We start from the raw sequence: 21,380 nt of genomic DNA, 5'->3' as shown, positions 1-21,380 counted from the left end.
TCGTCTCGCGCATTATGAGATTTTTGTTCCTATTTGGGGTAGCGAGAATTGAAATTTTTATGCATGAGTGAGTGTCAGTTGTAATCTTTAGTGCAGCATTTTAATATTTTATCATGTGGATCTCAGCATTGTGTTCATTGAAGTAAGGAAAATAGGGGAGAGATAGGACTTAAGTGGGTGAAGTAAGCTGATGGGAAAAAGGTTAACAGAATGTTTAACCTCCCTTAGATCGAGACTGAATGCTATTTACATGTACGCATAAAGTCCAGAGCGGACTGTCAATTTGATACAATTCGAGAATTCGGTCATCAACTTTTACCATTCGATTAACAATTTGTTAGTTAATCAACTCAATCAATGGGATCAATTAAACATTCAGCTTTTTCAATAAATTATAAATCAATTATTCAGCTTTTTCAATGAATTCATAAATCATCATAATTAGTAAATTTCTTAGAATCATTCAATGGAAAATAAAAGACCCATCAACTATCAGTCACTTGGCATTTAAGTTTTGAATACCATGATCCAAGAGAAAGAAAGAGGGGGTGAAGGGGAGGGAATTTGTAAGAGAACACAAAGAAGAAGAATGCTCTTTTAACTGTTTAACCCAGTCTTACCCTATCTGACCCCTTGCATGCAACAGGTACCATCACATTACTCTTATTCTCACAAGCACATTGCTAAGATCCACATAATAAACTTAAAATGCTACACTAAAATTACAATTCCTGTTTACTCATGCACTGCATTTCAATTTATTCACTCATGAAATTAGCCTAAGAAACCAAAACTGATCTCAATTCATCAATAATTTAGCATGCCACCTTTTACTCTGCAAGTTCCAAAGGACTCACCTCTAAACAAAACTGGAAGGCTAATTCCTGCTCACCCTAGCAAAGGCTAGTCTCTCAGGATGGGAGGAAGGGGTAGAGAGAGGGGGGGGGGGTGGCTAAGTGTTCTGTTGGCCTTTGTCCCATCAGCCTACTTCCCCCACCTAAGTCCTATCTCATCCCTATTCTGACTCCCATAAACACATTGCTGAGATCCACGTGAGAAGGTAAAAATGATGCACTAAAAGATGTAATTCATGTTCACTCATGCTTTAAATTTAAATTTGATTATTCTTGAAATTAGCTCTAAGAACCTAAATTAATAATGATTGATCATTAATTTATCACAACACCCTCAACTTTGCAAGTTCCAGGGGACTCGCCTCTCAACAACTGAAAGAAATTGGAAGGCTAATTCCTGCCCACCCTTCATACCCTTTGTTTAAGTGGGTAGTGCTCACTCAAGCATGAATAGTTTTCCAACTTTTTGGTGTCATTTGAAAGTTTACTTTATTGGCTTTCCATATATATATAGGTATTTTTCCCCAAAGTGACATATTTTTTGTTTGGCAGCCATTTTAAAAGTGTATAGTTTTTTTGAGACGCACTGTATAGTGAGAGTTGTGTTCTCTTGCTAATGTTCCGAATGAGATGACAGAGACTAGAAACCACATTTTCCATTTTGAAATGCTAATTCCTTGTTATTCGGAGTTTGAAACATTGTATTTCTGTGACATAAAAAATATGATGTAGCGATTGCATATAAGTTTCATACATGTAAAACTTGGCAGACAAATGCTTAACAGTGCAATCAAATTTGATTGTATTCACATGTTTTTTGTAATTCAAATTTTTGGTGCTATAGAAGGCGTTTTCTGTTGATTCCAAGTTCTTCCTCAACTGTCAGGATTTGTTTTTCTGTATCATGGAAAGTTGGGGACTCAACATTTTTGGTCTTTAGTTTCTTTCAACTCTCAATGTTTATATTCAATGGTGCTCAAGAGTTAGTGAACCCCACCAAAAAATGAATTTATTTAAAGTGATCAAGTTCTGCCATGTTTCAGATATTTCATTTTGAAGTCAGGTGATAAAATACTACATTCAATAGTTTGTTTCTCTGGGTTCACCAAACATAGTAGTGTTGTTTACATCTTCACTCAGCATGAAGGTGTGCATTTTGTGGTGAGGTTCACTAACTTTTGAACTGTAAAAGGCCAATTAGGGTCTGTCTGGAATATTTTCAAACCCAGCTCAAGTTCAACACAAGGGAGACAGAAAATAAACCTAACAGGTTTAAATACTTCTTAACAGCTTCTAGAAAGGTGTTTCTATTCTCTGTTTACAACCTATATCTGGTAAGATAATGGACATGGGTCACTAATGACCACAGGACAGATTTTCCTGAATGTTCTATGCAAGAACCCCATCTTTGAAAAAAAAAAAATCCATGACACTTTATTATTGTCACACCATCACTGACCTGTTCCTTTCATATTTTTTTTCTTAATGCGAAGTGATGGTGGTGTGGTTGGTGGTGAAGGAGATGATAATGGTAGCGATGGTGTAGGTGGTGATGCTTGCTGATGTTTATAGAAGGTAATGTTTAAGTTTAAGTAGTGGTGATGAAATGAGGAGGGGGATGATGATGATGGTGAAGTTGGTGGAGGATGTGATTGATGGTGAGGATTTACAAACACAGGACAACAAAGGGAACGTACACAGAATTTCATTTTGATTATCAATTTATTCATATTTCAGTGGAGACCGTTCAAAGTGCCCCCCCCCCCCCAATTAGATCGTTAGTCACATTGTGACATCATTACTGTATCATGTAGATTTCATATGCTTAAATTGGCTAAAATTTATCTCTCGATCACTTTACTCCCTCAATTCATTGTACCCATTCATTTCCATTTTACCTCAATAAATTTAAATGATTCTAGCCCCAACAAATTCATGAGATTATGGTTACAATAAATCAATTAGAAAATGTGTGATTTCACCAACATTTAATATACGTTCACCTGAAAAACCTCACTAAAAACAACCATTTGAATCACACATGATATTTCTAGACACTTGGGTAGTTCTTAGGCTTAGTTAATGATTTGGTGTTGCAGTTCCTAGTAGTGACAAAAGGCATGAAAATTAATGAAGAAATACAGTTTGTTCGTAAAAAAAACTCACAACTAGCAATCAACGAGGGCACCATCTCAGGTGTTAGATCAGTGTCTGAGAGTTTCACTAAAAATACTATCGTGTAAAAATTCTTATGATTGGTACTTTTCTGTAAGAAAAGGACAATCCAGTAGTTATCGTTCCATCCATCATTATCACAATCATTATTATCATCATTAAATTGGATGATTGATTAAACTCTAGGCCTTGTAATTCAAGCAAGCTTTGAATAATATTAATTTTGATCTACATACCAGGCAAAAAAAAGTATTCATTTTTGTTGGGGCTACTCCTCACAACCTACTGCCTATATTTCCAACATTGGACTAGCTGTAACATTGCAATGAATGGGGATATTCAGAGCATTTCAGGGCAACATCGCCACAAGCCTCTATGTAATTTCCCCCTACTACATACTGTTCAATTTAACTACATATAATTTGATTTAATGTTTCACACAAGGTCCAAATTTGCAATTCCTAGTGTGATAATGCAGAAATAAATACACATACACTGCAAATCAATATGATATTTAAAAAATACACCAGGGGATGTACTACAAAGAGTTGTAAGTATTGTTTAAACACCGAGGTGTATGTGTTATTCAATGCCTAATCTGATGGACGGATATGGTGCATTGCGTGTCTCATGCGCATAATCTTACCAATGCAGGGGATGCATTACATTGTAACGAACAATTCTTGAATTTAACTTCAATTCTAAGTCAACACTTAAATCTTTGTGAAACACCCGCAGTGTTTGTAGGTAAATAAAGATCACACTGGGCCCGTAACATAAAGCTTAGCAATGCCGATTGACCATGGAGCTGATTCCTATAATTGATTGCATTGATCACTGCGTACGATCAATCGCTATGTTACTGAGGCCATAGTGTCATCTTTGGTGAGGCCAGACATAGTACTCAGGAACACACTTTTCTGTAGCATCATTGGGTGACTTTCCGATGTAGTATCAAGTCAGCATTGGTGGTGGTGTTTGAAGCACAGTTTATATTGCCTTTCCTTGCCCCCTTAGCTCCAAAACCTTTGAGAGTTTACACAAATTATCAAATTGACATTATCTATAGCATTAACACCTACTAAGACTCACCCCAGGATCAGATTCATTTACAATTCAGTGCTGCGCCAATGTAAAAATGGACGCAACACCAACACTAACACCAAAAGATTGACACTGAACTCAAAATCACCCACTGTCACTGAGAATTTCACTTAGTTATTCATGTGATTGTATGATGGAGGGGGGGGGGGATACTAAAGATGCACACTTTGTTTACACATAACAACTATGACAATTTTCATATTCGAGCAGATTGTCTTGCTCTAATTTGAGGTAAATATTTTAAAGATCATCAAGGAAGAACATATCGCAAAACTCACTAACACGAATATCACGCCATGTTTTCCGCAAACCTGTATGTCACCGCGATGCTGAAAGGGGTCCTAAAGCTATGCACTTATTTATCATGCACAAAAATGTAATTCCTGTGCCTCAAATTTCTAAACTATTTTCATATTATCCAAAGGAAAACATGATATTAAAATGAATAACTCCCAAACTCCAAACAGTTGCAGGTTTTCTCTGCATTTTGTGATTATTGCAATGTGTAGAAAATCTGAATAGGCATTTGTTTGTCACACTTTCACACAGAGAGTGCACATTTTGACATTGATGAAAACAATTAGTACATTATTTTCCTATTAGAAAATAATTTCTTGCAAGTTGCAATGATTATTATTCCATTATTAATTACAAAAAAAATCAATGCAGCATGTGGTACATGAAAACTTTGGCCATTTCTGTGACAGGAACTGACTAGGTTAAACCTTTGATAAAGATTGAACACGAAAAAAAGTTACATATACTTTAAGTCAGGTGTGCGAGAGTTTTTCAAACATTTTTTGTTGATTTCAGCAATGTTTGCTATTGATCTTCAGCTTACCTTCAGTTGTTTCTTATAGCTGACCTCTGCAAAAAAAGTATGTGAGCTATTTCATTTTCAGATTTTTACTTACACTCTTATGCTTTTTGTGATCACTCAAGGATCATTCCAAATCAAAACCCACTCAGATAGAAGATACAATAAATGCAACTCTTATAAAAAAGAGATTTTGTGCGTACTCTGTATGCATGGCCCTTCATATTTCTAGTAGGATAGATAATCTTGAGTAAGTTCATTACCATGACTTGTATGCAATTTTGAAAAAAAAAGGGACTTTTCATGAGCAGGTGTTTTTTCTGGTCCTATATTGAAAAAAAATGCTGTTTTTTTTAAATAAATTAAATGACCTTGTGCTATCCATGAAAAAAATATAGGTGTACTTCAAAAGGCCAAGATCTTGTGCAAAGACAGGCAATAAATAGCTGAAAATGAACAAACACCACTGAATAAGGAATCAAATGTAGGTTGCAGAATGATCATCGTTACCAATGGATATTGAGTGACATCCTTGTGAATGCATGAGAGGAGTGCCTTATTATAAATTATATAGTGACGGTTGGTGCAGTGAACGAAAAGACTGTTTCTTTTTTAAAGGGCTAAAACTTCCAAAACATACTGTTCAAAATAATTTGTTGGACCGAATAAAAGTGCAGGCCATTTCAAAACTAAACTCACAAAAGCAGATTCCATGACTGTTAAAAGTGTAGCCCTTTTGCAAGACAGACACAGAGCTGAAATCTGGTGGAAAAGTCAAAACTCAAGCAAACTTAACTTTTTTATGCAGCCTTCACCCTGGATATTCCAACATAAACCTACCAGCACATCAAACCAACCTGGATACAAAGTAATCTTTATCATCACTTTTTCTTTGCTTTTCTTGTCTTCTGTCTTGCCTTGTGCGTCCTGTAATGTGCGGATCTCACCCTAAGTACCTTAGGGTTCATACTAGCAGCAGTGGTGGTAACAGGATCTTCTGTAAGAGAGAACCTTCGTTGGGATTGATAGCTCTTCCCTGATATCATGGCATCCCTCCCTTTGATCTGTCTCTTTGATCCGGCTGTCCTTGGTCTCTGTTTCTTTGACTTCACCTCACCATCATCCTCATCACCACTGTTCTCTTTGTACTTACGAGCAGACAGCCTCAGCTTCTCCATCCTGTTAGAAACATGCTCCGCTCCATCTGTGGAAGCAACGGTCATCCTTTTGGTTTTGGCACTCTGCACTCTGGAACTGCTGTATGTAGCGAACCCAGAGCGTGGTCGTCCGAGGATGACATTGTTGGTATTTATTGCATTGTTTGGTGTTCTGCTTCTCCGGCAGGTATGACAGGATTTAGGCCTTCTCTTTTTTTTTTCCTCTTGCCTGGCATACCTGATGTGAAGGTGGTAACCAAAGTCAGTGCAGACGCCGTTGCAGTAAGGCTGACGGCAGTGAACACAGGAGTTGTATGAAGCTGCAATTTTACTTGGACAATCTCCTGCACATACAAGCTGCAGGCATTGATCACAACAGTTCTTACTCTGTTTGGGTTTCCCAAGTGCACTATGAGCCCTCTCTGTTGGAACAGCAGCATCAGCATTCCAACCTTTCCTAATCTGGAGGGCAGATTGGCATCTTCTTCTTGGAGAGGAAACCACACTCTCCCATTCTGCAGTCTCATATTGAAGCTTCTCCATCTCGATCATCCTCTCCATCAGGATTGCATCATCCTTGTCCGGAGCCGTCCGGATGATAGTCCTCCAATCTTTGTCCAACATACTTAGCTCCAAGAGGTCCATATGGCAGTAAGGTGCACTCAAAGCCTCCGCAAAAGGGTCCTGCTTCTTCTTCTTGCTTGCAGTGGAACCACTGTATGGAAACATACAGTCAATATCCCCTGTCAGCACTTCTGGTGGAAGGTCTAGACGCATCAATTTCCTCTGCATCTTTTCACGATGGGTCCGTATCCTCTCTATCCTTTCATTTATCTCCATCTCGTCCTCGGAGGAATCCATATCCATAGACCCCATGGAGTGATTTCCAACATCATCGTCATCCTCATCTCGAAAGTCTTCTGTAGCCAAAGTACGGTCATCTGACTCTTCTGAATCTGAGCCAAACTTGTACTCGTCTTTGACGATATCATAAGGTCCAAGATTTTGGTCACCACCGGCCAAAGGTGTTTCTTTCTGCCCCTCTTCCTCTCCCTGGAAGTGACCTATGATGCCTGGTGACAGGTGGTCATAATGACCTTTAGACCGAGTTGACGTACTGATACTTGAATGAGGTCGAGGTGGTGGGTGGAGTTTGTTCCTTTTAGAGGTCACCAGATGAGATTTTGGTCTCCTGTAAAAAACAAGGTACAATTTGCACTATGTCAAATTAGGCTAATTAGGCTAGGCTATGTCATATTAGTCTACTGTAATCATTGCCATTTCCACATTAATAACAAGTGGAACGCCTCTGGCAGTCTCGCCTGCATTACGCGATTTTAATATCGCAACAGTGCTAACTTTGAAAACTACTATAAAATAATCATTCACAAAAACACCATTCATATAATGACATAATACCACGTTCATTGACCATAAATGACATTTGAACGGTGACTTAAGACTTGTCAACTACACCCATGTCCACATTTCATTCACTCTATCTATAAACTTTCAAAGTTATGATGGCAATTCAACAATTACCCCAAAATGGCCTAAGTTTATTGACCTTAACTGACCTTTGACCTTGGTTTTGTGACCTGAAACTCACAAGGGATGTTCAGTGATACTTGATTACTCTTATATTCCAAGTTTTATGAACTAGATCCATAAACTTTCAGAGTTACGATGGTAATTCAACAAATACCCCCAACACGGCCAAAGTTCATTGACCTTTAATGACCTTTGACCATGGTCATGTGACCTGAAACTCGTACAGGATGTTCAGTGATACTTGATTACTCTTATGTCCAAGTTTTATGAACTAGATCCGTAGACTTTCAGAGTTAGGATGGTAATTTAACAAATACCCCCAACACGGCCAAAGTTCATTGACCTTAAATGACCATTGACCATGGTCATGTGACCTGAAACTCGCACAGGATATTCAGTGGGACTTAATTAATCTAATGTCCAAGTTTCATGAACTGGATCTATAAATTTTCAAAGTTATGATGGTAATTCAACAAATACCCCCAACTTGGCCAAAGTTCATTGACCCTAAATGACCTTTGACCTTGGTCATGTGACCTGAAACTCAGGCAGGATGTTCACTAATACTTGATTAACCTTATATCCAAGTTTAATGAACTAGGTCCATATACTTTCTAAGTTATGATGTCATTTCTAAAACTTAACCTTCGGTTAAGATTTTGAAAATAATTCTCCCAACATGGTCTAAGTTCATTGACCCTAAATGACCTTTGACCTTAATCATGTGACCTGAAACTCAGGCAGGATGTTCAGTAATACTTGATTAACCTTATGTCTAAGTTTCATGAACTAGGTCCATAGACTTTCTAAGTTATGATGTCATTTCAAAAACTTAACCTTAGGTTAAGATTTGATGTTGACGCCGCCGCCGTCGGAAAAGCGGCGCCTATCGTCTCGCTCTGCTATGCAGGCGAGACAAAAACATGACTCACAGTCGTGTAAATTCAAAACAGGTGGAGTGCTAAATATCCCAACCCATCTTTTTTTTTTATACATGCCAAATGGAAAGAAGTAAATTCAGTAGTTTGCAATCAGATACAAGTATATTTGTGTACATATGCATGCATGTCAATGAGTTTAAGAGTAATCACTAAGCAGGGTTTATACTTTGATGAAAAAAACCGCCCCTTAACAAAGATTTGGTATTGTTCCTCATATTACCCCTAAACAGGTTTGTTTCAAATATATGACTTCCTACAGAAATAGAACTAACCTATACAGACCACAATTCAAGATAAGCTTTTGCAAACTAACAAGATACTATAGCCAACCAATACCAAACTTGAAACCCACCATTTATCAATCACTTACTGTCTTTGAGAACCTTTGAAGGGCGTTGACTGGATCGCAAGCGAAGATTGAAACCTATCCATATCTCCCTCACTCTCTTTGTGGTTCTGAATACTAGGATGGCTGGAGGGAAGACTAGCAGCCAACTGACTCCGCCTCACACCCTGTCAGGGTAGAAACATAAGAAACCACAGGTCTGTGACTAAACGCTTAATGATTGATCATACAGTTTATTGGCTTAATTGCATACTGTATTATAATCAATGTTATCAAGTCTAAAATCAGCCCTATGGTCAAGCACAAAGCTTTGTGTTACTGGCCATGGTGGATACCTCATAGCTGAGACCAATACCCTACTAAAGGATAATTTCTAAGCTCCGTCTTGGTCCTAGCCTAATTTCGAGCTTAACTGGTTCACTTAGTAGCTGTGGAAATTTATCATATCCATATGAGTGCAGTCGATACCATCAAACAATGTACTCGGATTTCAGTCCCCGAACCTGAATTGTGATCACAAACTTCACTTATTTGATTGTTAATGCAATCTTTGATTGGTTCAGTTTCATATAATGAGAGCACCACTGTTCAGAATTTGTTCATTGCCAGAATTTCATAACCGTATCTTGAAACAGAGCAGGTATCATGGTTAGTGGGCAAACTACACTTTACCACATGACAGAATTTTGACCAACCCTCCAGCAGGATTGGCATGAGCAATATTATCTGAATTTGAAATCTGAATGTTGATTATAAAACTGCAGGGGAAGCTCACCTGAAATCCTGATACAGCATATCTGCTATTGAGATGTTCACTGACCTCACTGACCTGCTGGGTCAGCTTACGAAAGGTATCCTAGCAACACAAAAAATAAACAATCATGTGATGAGATAATACCCATTATCTGTATTACAGATATAAAGCATAAATTCAAGGGCAAAGTCTGCTGTTGATGTCCTGCAAAAGTACATCAACACTTCTGCCTGGTGGAAGTTTCACATTTGCTGAAAAGGCATCAAACATTTTTTGAAGATACAAAGAGATATGAGATTCTTACAAATTCAAGGGGGATGGTACAAAAAAACTGTTTGCAATCAACTAGAAATTTCTATTACAAGTTTACAATAGATAGATCAATTTTAACTATAGCACATCAGTTCATACTCCATGTTGCAAGAAACAAAGCAACAATCAATTGCAAATTTGCAATTTGACCACGCCTCTGGGAAGATTTTTAAATGGTAATACCATTATAGTTACATTGTAGATATATTGGTATTAAGGTATTGACCACTTATTGGCACACATGTAATCAAAGCTCTGGGCTTTCCTGTCTGACATAAAAAGGAAATCTTTTCAATTTTACTGAATCATCAGCTGAATTAATGGTTTTGAATCATTGACAAGGTTATAAGCTGCCTTTAATCAGATATCAGCAACACTTGACTCCTTCTTTGAGTAAAGTACTAAAGTATTGATCATAGAAGACTACCCCTGATATCATGGCTGATGCTATCTTGACCAGGATTTATCTAGAAGATTAATTCATTTACATGTAGCAGCACAAGCTATATGTAGTATTTTAGTAGACTGGTGATGCCATGTATGTAATCTTGCCTTAAGATAAAATACAGATTTTATATTCATATACCAACATAAAAAAAAATAATATGAACAAATGAATCATAAAAAATTATTGAATATTTTCTACTCACATGACTGATAACTAGTAATAGAAAGTTTTGGAAAGTTTCACAAAACAAGAAATATTCTCAATAATTCACAGAAAAGGGCCAAATCTGACCAGAATACGAGCCCAGATTTCAAGAAATTACTTACCTGGGTTATTTTGTATAGTGACAGATCATCTGCAAAGAACAATGGATTGTTCATAGATTTATTATTATTATTATTATCACTATTATCATCATTATCATTATCATCACCATCATTATTATTATTATCATTATTTTTATTATTTCATGTAATATCATTATTACTATCATTTTCAATATTTATATGAACATCATTACCATCATCATCATCATCATCACCATTATAATCAGTTTATCATCATCTATCTATCATGAAAAATTTATAAATCACCTTTATGATCATCAACTGTCTCTATATCTTGTCTAAAAGAAGACCAGCTTCTCCACTGCAACGTTCCCTGCAAGAAATTATTGAAAATTGTTTCATTTGAATTTCAATTTGTCATTATATTCCCAGAAATATGCTACCTCAACTTATAACAAACAAACACAACAAAATAAAATGCTGAACTAATTAACCGATCAGGATATTTTGGACTCAGAGAGGAAAGGATATTGCTATGGGTTTTCAGACATTAATAATAGATTTTTTTCCTCTTCACCTCTTATTCTTCCCTATAACATCCTATACTTATTATATTATATTGTGAAGTGATTTTAAGCATGTTTAAATGGAAAAGCACTGTATAATTATTAATGCTAAAATTTATGCAAGTAAATTATAACAATAGATTGCAGTCAGTCTAGTCTGCATTCCACTTTAATGCATATTTTCTGTCGTAAATGATTAAACTAATAAAAGACAAAATAACAAAATACAAGTATTGTGGTCTAAACTTTAAGCCAAACATTACAATCCCTTCCCCTCTCTCTATCACTGTCTCTCTTCATTTATGTCCTATTTCTTAAGAAATAATATTTCATTTAGACAATTTTCAAAGGGAAGTATGAAAATAGTAATAAATCAATCCAAAATCAATAATAAAGTCAATATAATTTTGAAATGGAAACATTCAATGTAATCATTTTAATTTTTTAAACTATTTTTTTTTTGGTTTCATTCCTTTAATTGTCAGTGTATCCTCTGAAAATTAATACTCACTATATTTTTTTAATGATAATTATGTATTATCTAACTTCGATAAATTCAAACAAGAATATTGATAAATCCTGAGGAGCGTTTCATCAATATTTTTGTCCGACAAGTTGTCAGATCTGACAACTTTTCTTGATTGTGACTGGCTGAGAAGCACTGTTACTATGGCAACTGTCAGATATAACATCTGACAAATCCATTCATGAACTGCTACCCTGGGTAGCATTTTATGAAATGATTTGTCAGACATTTTATCCGACAAGTACCATTTTATCTGACAGTCAGCGGTGCCGACAGTTACCAAAGTAAAATTGCCTCATAGCCAATCAAAATCAAGGAAAGATGTCAGATCTGACAACTTGTCGGACGAAAATGTTGATGAAATGCTCTCCAGCTTAGGAAACTTATGTCACTATCTATAGTACTATACAGTCAAACATGTCTACTAAGGGCACCAAAGGGAAACAGAAAAAGTAGCTAGTGTAGACAGATGGCTTTTATAGACAGATTTTTCAACACATATTCCTTTCAAATTGGAAAAAAATTTGGTAACTACTTAACACAGGTTTTCACTATAGACAGGTGGCTGAAAAGCCAGATTTGACTATCTGCTTGGCCACATAGATGGTGAGGAAACATTTTGAAATCGAAAGAACAATCAAACCTTGTCAAGTCCAAGGTGAAGAGGTAAATCATTGCTTCTGATTACTCCATCTCCTCTTCCCTTCGACTGACCCCACTCCAACCCCTTAGCCCCTCTCCCACTGATGCACAATTCCTGATTTCCATGATGTAGACTGTTAACGCCCCTCCCTACCCCTCCATGATGTTGGTGATGAGGATGGGGAGAGGATCTGCGGGGAGCTCTGGGTGACTGTGCCCGGTGACCGTTGGTAGGCGTTGGTTGGTGTGTTGTGACACAAGGGGAGTTTGCTCGCAAGTGATTACTAAGATGAAAGGAGAAAAATATATCGGATAAGCCTATCAGTTGCCAATCTAGACCAAAAGTTTCAGTCTATGTACACTGGTTGTTCCACTGTTTGTTGGCTACATGTCAGAATCCTTAAAAAGAGACAATAACATGCAGGGACCTGGGAACGATTTTTTCAGTGGGGGTGCTGAAATCTCTCCTCAGAGGTGGGGGGGACATACACAATTGAGTGTTCCATAATTACACACACACACACGTACACACACACACACACACATATATATATATATTTATACATATATATGACAGTCACTTCTTAGCTTTCTTCTTATAAAAGAACATAAATATATAATTAGATCATTCGAGCGCGAAGCGCGAGCTATTTTTTTGTAGAAATTTCATGTATTTTTACTGAAAATTGAACATTTTGAGCAATGTTTGTGGTCAAAGATGCGTATGTAACAATTTATGTAATAATAATTGTGAGCGCGATCAGCGCGATATTTTTATATACGCTCTGGCCTGATCGAAAGGGACGTATTATAAGGACTGTTTGCAGTTACCCATGAAGACGATACATATATCAACAATCAAATAATGGTAGCGCGAAGCGCGAGCTGAAAAATTTGACATTCCGACCTAAATACTGGACATTCTAAGCACGTTTTTTAATTATGAACAGGATAGGTATATATACAATTGATGCGAGCGGAAACAAAATTGAGATTTCAGACCAAAAAAACGAGAGATTCTAAGTACTTTTCTAATCATGATGAGGATAGGTATAAAACTATACAATTGATGCGAGCGCGAAGCGCGAGCGGAAATAAAAATGAGATTTCAAACCTAAAAACGAGACATCTTATGCAATTTTCTAATCATGAACAGGATAGGTATCGATGCAAGCGCAAAGCGCGAGCGGAAACAAAGTTGAGATTTCAGACCTGAAAACGGGACATTCTATTCATGTTTTGTAAATCAAGAAAATTATGGGTAATGGGATATATTCTTAAATTAATAATGTGAGCGCGAAGCGCGTGCAGAAAATTTTTGATATTCTGATCTGAAACTCCACACTGAATGTAAAATGGTTTGAACAGATAAAGAAAACTCATTCAATATTCGCTAGAGGGTATTCATTTGTCTCGCAATCTACTATGGTCAACAAGGAAATTTGTGATCACTCGAGTCGCAAAAAGTGTTCACTGGCTTTCTAGGAAATTCGTGATCACTATCGCAAAAAGTGTTCACTAGCTTACAAGTTCACGAGCTTTCGAGTGCCGCTGCAACTCTTTATCAAGTGACGAAAATTATCTGATAACGTACTCTATTTATACATATTATACATTTTGCATATTGCCGACCCACAGCGTATTTGCATATACCCCCGGCTTATTTGCATATACGGATTACCGGCCGTACCGCACACCGACGCAACGGATCAATGCCCACCTATTGTTCTCGCGTTCGTGCGTACGGTCCTGGAGATTAGTATAAATAGAGTACGTTATCAGATAATTTTCGTCACTTGATAAAGAGTTGCAGCGGCACTCGAAAGCTCGTGAACTTTTTTGCGAGAGTGATCACAAATTTCCTAGAAAGCCAGTGAACACTTTTTGCGAGAGTGATCACGAATTTCCTTGTTGACCATAGTAGATTGCGAGACAAATGAATACCCTCTAGCGATTATTTAAATCCGCAATAATGAACCTATTTAGTATCATTCAATATTATTCAATATTTTCTTTTCAAGAACCAAAACAGTTGAATTGACAACTGATTTAGTCCATTAGATATTCTTTGTTGCAACTTATTTCATTATAAGGGAGACATATCATTAATTCTGGTATGAAAAAATGAAACAATGTTGATTCCACAAGGAACAGCTAGGATCGTGGGGATGTGACAGCATCAGCCCACCTATTAAATATTCATGACGACATATATCACTATTTTCATATAATATTACTAAACTTTAGAATTCAAGAACTTAACTAATCGTTATCAGATTTTGATAAAATTTATTTATTTTGATAAAATGTATTTGATATAAATATTTTCAGCCCGGAGTATCCCCCCCAAATCAAGCTAGCTGCGTATCTGAATAAACATGCGTGCGCGTGTTTAGAGTTAGACCTAGTATGTGGGCATTCTAAATACATTTTTTTATTATAAAAATCAATAATGCGAGCGTGAAGCGCGAGCAGCCAAAATATTTGATATTCCGATCTGAAAGAGGGTGAATTTAAACACTATTTCAAGTAATGTGTCGGAAAATTCTGAAGTGGGGGGGGGGGGGGTTCTACAAAACATCGTTCATTTTCATTACATTTCTGTCATTTATCATACCTACCACTAGATTTCCAGCAGGTGCGCTGCCTATGGAAAATAACACACGCTTCACCCCCAGCACCTCCGCTTCCCAGCCCGTAGGGACATAGGGCAGGGCGAAAAAGACTGTGAAATTCTATTGTCTTACTTATAATTATAAGTATACAATACACGGGTGGTCGAGCGCCCGCTCACTAGTCTTGATTCGACATAAAACCTGGAAGTTTCAAGTCCAACCACCCCTTGTCCCTCCCTGCTATCGAAGAGTGTGTATGGTTTCGCGCGACCACCTCTGGACATTTTGTAGTGAATACCTTTTTTTCTTTTCTTTTTTGCTTACCAGTATCAAAATCCTGGATCTGCCTCTGGATTCAAAATCATCCTTAATTACAACTGACCATGTACTTTTCCTTTGCTCAAACTAATTTAAACTGTAGTATGAATTTCCACATGATTTACATGTACCGTATCTGTATATTACATGTACACCCAGATCAAGTACCATATAGGCCGGCCTATAGATTATATAACTATACAGTAAAAATCAAACCAATCTTGAATCTGGAGGACAAAACACATCCAACAAAATACAATTCACTTTGGCATTAATATCCTAAATAGTTCCTATATAATCGCTAGAGGGTATTCATTTGTCTCGCAATCTACTATGGTCAACAAGGAAATTCGTGATCACTCTCGCAAAAAATGAATACCCTCTAGCGATTATTTCAGTCCGCAATAATGAACCTATTTAGTATTAGTTCCTATATAGTTCATGGTTTCCTTAGTTCAAACACATTTTTAAACAGTACATTCTGAGCTAGTAGAGTTTGATAATACACCAGAACGTGGAAAGATGGAATTTTGAAACAGTTTAAGCAAATTATTCTTGAACAAATTTATTTTGTCTTGTCTGGACATAAAAATGAGTATCATAATCATATGGGGTCAAATGTCTGATTGATATATCTGATTGATACTACATCTGAAAAATGCTCAATTACACACATTTTGCCATGGGATTTTAAGAAATATATGCAATAAATACAATCACAAATTACACCACCTAGAGCCAACAACAACCCTTTTGCTCCAAATAATTTACTGACAAGTCACATTACATTCAATTTCAATTATAGACAGTATGCAACTTAACAAAATCTCTATTTCGTAGATGTTTCTGTAACTAAAGTAGGTACATACCCTAACGTTAATCCCTATTGAGAAAATCATATTGACAAAATTCACTGTTTTGTACCTATTTTTCAATAGGGCAACAAAATGGCTTCTAAGAAGTTCTAATTCAAATGGAGGTAAAATGCTATAAATTGCAAGTTGCTCATCTTGGCCAGAAAGTGAATAACCATCTTTTCTGACATTTATCTACTACCAAACACAATGTAGCTTCACTAGCTTGACAAGCCAAATATAGTACAGTACAAACCGGTGGTTCACACAGAATCTTTTCATTCCTTTCAAAGTACCGGTACTGTAGGTCTACATATACAGTAACATCGCTCTTGACTGTTCGTCTAGATGTTAACAACAAGGTTAGGTATATACCCCAGTCATGTAAGACATATAGGCCCAATCACTCTCCTCTTATAATAATTGGCATTGATTGGATTAGTTCGACCTACCCAATAAAAGTACCCATGTTCATTTATTGACATGATCATGATTGATTAATTTTGTTCTTCATGCATATATAACTCACCCTATGAACCCTTTCCGAGGAGGATTGTTCGTGTATGGTGCTGGCCAACTTTGTGCATAGACAGCTGTCAAGAGGGTAGTATTGCAGACATCCAGTTCCAACTGAGCCATTCTCTGATCTTACTTTCCTAACAATAATAAAACTTGAAAAGTTGAAAGTGAAAGTCCAATAATGTTCAACTTCAATTCGGCTTAATCAACTCTCTTGATCGATCGACACTCAGATCTACTCTGACCAACAATATTTTTGTTTAAAATTATAATATAGATCAAAATGATGATACAATAAGGCCTTCAGACAATACAGATCAACTGAACGAGAAGCACAAACCACTGACTGTTAGAAATTAGCTCCGGCCAGTCCGCCATGGCGCAGGCCCGCCCCACACCAAGCTTGGCCTGGACCTAAGGCGTACATGTACGTGGAGCTGGAGATGAAGAAAGCGTCGCAGCGAAGTCAGGCGACACTTCTGTCGCAGACGATCCCTGTATATAATTTGTATAGTAATACACCTGTCGCAGTGAAATGGACACACCGTCACTACAGTAACTAGACGCTGTGACATGTGACAAAATAGACCTTGAGAGGGCGTAAACATATTGAAGGCAAGGCCCTATACAAGACTTTTCAAACACACTATATATTGTAGGTAAATAAAATAATGTAAAATAAAATAAAATAAAATAATGACTGAATATTGTTGCACTGAGCAGCTAGCTGAATTAAAAAAATCTCAAAACTAATATGAAACATGCGTATTTCATAAGCGGCATCAAGCTTTTGCAATGGGGGGGGGGGGTGGGGGAGGGTGAAAAAATATTTCCATCCACATTTTCCCAAATCTGCTGCAAAAGGCTGATTTTTTTTCTTCCTATAACAGTTAACTTGGCTTGTAAACAAGATAATTGTATCTCATAATCCCTAATTGAATAATGCAAACGCCAAGCGCTAGCTTAAATTTTTGGAAATTCATTCATATTTTGTCTAAAAATTGAGATGCGTATATATCGTATATAAATAAAAATTAAGGCGAGCGCGACCGAGGCGCGAGCTGAAAATTTTATATTCAGATCTGAAACTGGACATCGTCTGAAGTCAGGGGCGGAAATCTCTCCCAAAAGGTAGGGGGACAAGGGGCTGGAAAATTTGACAAGCAAAAAAAAAAAGAATTAGGTTATCACCCCAAAAGTAAGGTCATCTCGTCCTAAAATACATGTTTTATTTCGATTTTGAATGATGTATCTATCTTACCATCATAAAAGAACACAAATAGTAGGGGGACATTTGATATTCTGTCGGCCTACTATTTTGAGTAGGGGGGACACGTGCCCCTGTCCCCCTGGGATTTCCGCCCATGTCTGAAGTGAATAGTTTCTGCTTTCTACTATTATATTATTAAACAAAAGTAATAAGAGCACATAGCTGAAAATTTTTACATTTAGACCTAAAAAACGGAACATTCTTCAAATTTTGTAAACAGGAATATGAAGGGTACCTTCTAGAGTCAACTATACGAGCACGAAGCGCGATCAAGTTTAAATTTTTATTCCGATCTGAAACTGGACATTTTTACACTGCCTGCCTTGTTCGACTAGCATAATGAACCGTGAACTGCTATAAACTCTCATTTACATTGCACAAAGAGCGTTTGAAGATTGCTCAAACACAAGCACAAGAGTGAGGCTTGCATCGCAAGAACTGGCGTAAACCCCGGGGGGGGGGGGGGGTCGGTATGTACAACCACCCTCCCCTTTCAAGACAAAAAACAATATGTTTTTTTTCTAATCATCAAATGAATAATACTACTCACTGCAGTAAAAGTGCTTCAGTTGGATCAATTTCGCTCCCGCGCTCAATTTATTCTTACAAGAATGTGGCAATGACACTGAATCGCCATACGTTTAGCTTATTCCAAATATTATGTACGCTGCACCATGAGAGTATGGTTATAATACGTCCATATGAACTATATGATACTTTTAAATATGTTGATTGATCATAAACAAATCAAAACATCCTTTGAATACGGAGGTGAACTGGGGGAGGGGGGGGGGTTCACATCCTAGCATCTTTGTGGAAGCGGGGAATAATAAATTTTGTACAAAAAACACAGGAACTTGATGACATAGACAAAGTCAAACATGCCGTTAATGAAACACAGAGGCAAGTTATACCGAGGTTGTTTTACCTGACTGCTAAGAAAGCACGAATGCCTGTGAGCAAGCAACCAGGGGACCAACGGCTTAAGGTCCTCTCCGAGGGACCTGGTAATGAAGATAAATGCCTTACCAAAGGGCACTAGCGCACCACTTGGGAATCGAACCCGGGTCACCGGAATCCGAAACCCCCGCTCTACCGACTGAGCTAGCAATATTTCCCACACAGTTGACAACTTCATCCGTTTATATAGGAGATTTTAAATAACAATCTAATAAATATCTTAAATATGAATTTTGCTAAAAAGGTGAATGTTGCATCATCTCCGAATGTAATCTTAAAGATTACTCAAAATCTTTCCGCCTTTCATGCAATGTTTTCCTTTTGATATGCATCATTTTCTATTTCCACGTTTTCCACAATATTGCGACCTGTGATGGCCTATAATCATTTCATTAAGAACCCTTAACCCCGATAATCATGATCTCATCATTTTCTTTTTCATCTCATTTTGCAATAATTATACACACCCCTTGAAAGAAGATTTTGGTCATCATTCTCTCTTCCAACCATTGAAAATTTGCTCGCTCGCTCACATTTTAAGTTTACTGTAATTCATTTGGCTTACTTTATATTCCAACAAGTCCTTAAGGCCTACCGTGAAAAATAGCATTCGGAAAAATCGTGATGGGCCTTCAACCGAAAGATGGTAGTATATAATGTACACATTTACAGTATATACCTTCGTATACATTGCCCGTGATGTGATAATCACTCGAAATAATTTGTTTTTACACAATTCGAACTGTCTTCCAATTATTAGGGGGAAGCAGCTCAATGCGTGATAAGAACAAAAAAGAGGGGGCACAGCATGGCGCGCGCGGCAAAAAGTTGCTTAATATAAGTCCCGAGCGAGCGAAGCGAGCGAGAAAAATAATCACCTTTTCATGATAATCAAATTTTTAGATTGATTTTGACAAGGTATTCAGAAAATAACATCATATATTACATCTTCCTTTCCTTTCATCTTTTCTTTTTTGTTCTTTGTTGTAGAACTTTTGAGGGCCAGTGCTATGCGGATTGGGTCCGGGGCAGTGGCGGCACCAGGAGGCAAAAAAACATTTGGGGGGCAAACAATTTTATTTTGCCTATTTCACAAAGTCGAACGAGAAGCGTGAGCTATTTTTTTTCAATGTAGGCACTGACTTGAAAAGCGCCCTGTTATTGTTGAGGACCAGCTGTTTGCATATTTGATCGTAAAGATTATATCTCACCAAATATGCGAGCGCGAAGCGCGAGCTGAAAGTTGTTGATATCTTGAGATGATAACTGGACGTTCTAAGTACTTTTAGTTATCATGAACTGGATGGTTATCCAACTTAGCAATTATTAATGCGAGCGCGTAGCGCGAGCTGAAAATTTTTGATTTATGAAATTATGAATACGCAGGATGTGTATCTTGCTAAAACGAAAATGAAAACTATAATCGCGAGAAGCATTAAAGGGATAGTCCGGGCTGAAAGTATTTATAGCTTAATAAATAGAGTAGAATTCACTGAGCAAAATGCTGAAAATTTCATCGAAATCGGATAACAAATAACAAAGTTATTGAATTTTAAATTTTAACAACATTTTTTGAAAACAGTCGTCATGAATATTCATTAGGTGGACTGATGATGTCACATCTCCACTTGTTCTTTTTTATTTTATTATATGAAATTAAGTTTATTCAAATTTTTTCCTCCAAGAACTAGAAAAATTGGATTGACAACTGATTTAGGGCATTATAAATTTATTGCTATTTATTTCATTATAAGGGAGACATATTATTCACACAAGTATGAAATAATGAAAAAATTATGATTTTATGTAATAACATAAGAAAACGGAAAGCGGAGATGTGACATCATCAGCCCACCTAATGAATATTCATGACGACTGTTTTCACAAAATATTGCTAAACTTTAAACTTCAATAACTTTATTATTTGTTATCCGATTTCGATGAAATTTTCGGCATTTTGCTCAGTGAATTCTACTCTATGTATTAAGATAAAAATATTTTCAGCCCGGACCATCCCTTTAACACTGGATATTTATGCCCCATGTAAACAGATTATTTACAGTCAACAGTTAGTGCGAGCGCGTAGCGCGACCGAAATTTTGAATTTTATATAATGACCTGAAAGATTTATGTTGACATATATTATTGGGAGCTAAAGTGTATGGATGAAATTTTTTTCAAAATTTAAAGAACGAAAAACCTGTTTTGGAGCACTTTGCAGCTTTAGTAGGAAGCTTATGACAACATTTACTACACATCTTTTTTTTATTTTTCAAACTTTCGGGGGGGGGGGGAGCACGTGGGGGACCTACTCACTGGGGGCAAATGCCTCCGTGCCTCCCCCTTGGTGCCATCACTGGTCCG

At 37.0% G+C, this 21,380-nt stretch overlaps 1 protein-coding gene across 3 annotated transcripts; it reads right to left on the bottom strand.

The window, feature by feature from the left end:
- Positions 1-2,892: 2,892 nt before the first annotated feature.
- On the bottom strand, positions 2,893-17,373 carry LOC129255104 (uncharacterized). Of its 3 annotated transcripts, none has more exons than XM_064095511.1 (8): positions 17,134-17,363; positions 16,797-16,923; positions 12,482-12,764; positions 11,053-11,119; positions 10,786-10,814; positions 9,721-9,801; positions 8,970-9,112; positions 2,893-7,299 (listed from the first exon to the last, which is right to left on the bottom strand). In XM_064095511.1, exons 2-8 carry the CDS (start codon positions 16,904-16,906, stop codon positions 5,832-5,834), a joined length of 2,181 nt encoding a protein of 726 aa, XP_063951581.1. In that variant the 5' UTR covers positions 16,907-16,923; positions 17,134-17,363; the 3' UTR covers positions 2,893-5,831. The 3 variants fall into 3 exon arrangements, with proteins under 3 accessions (XP_063951581.1, XP_063951580.1, XP_063951579.1); XM_064095510.1 differs by having other exon boundaries at positions 16,797-16,938; positions 17,134-17,338; XM_064095509.1 differs by having other exon boundaries at positions 16,797-17,373.
- Positions 17,374-21,380: the final 4,007 nt, after the last annotated feature.

This window comes from Lytechinus pictus, chromosome 2, assembly GCF_037042905.1.
Source record: "Lytechinus pictus isolate F3 Inbred chromosome 2, Lp3.0, whole genome shotgun sequence".
Lineage (NCBI taxonomy): Eukaryota > Metazoa > Echinodermata > Echinoidea > Temnopleuroida > Toxopneustidae > Lytechinus > Lytechinus pictus.
This window is presented reverse-complemented; position numbering and strand designations above follow the sequence as displayed.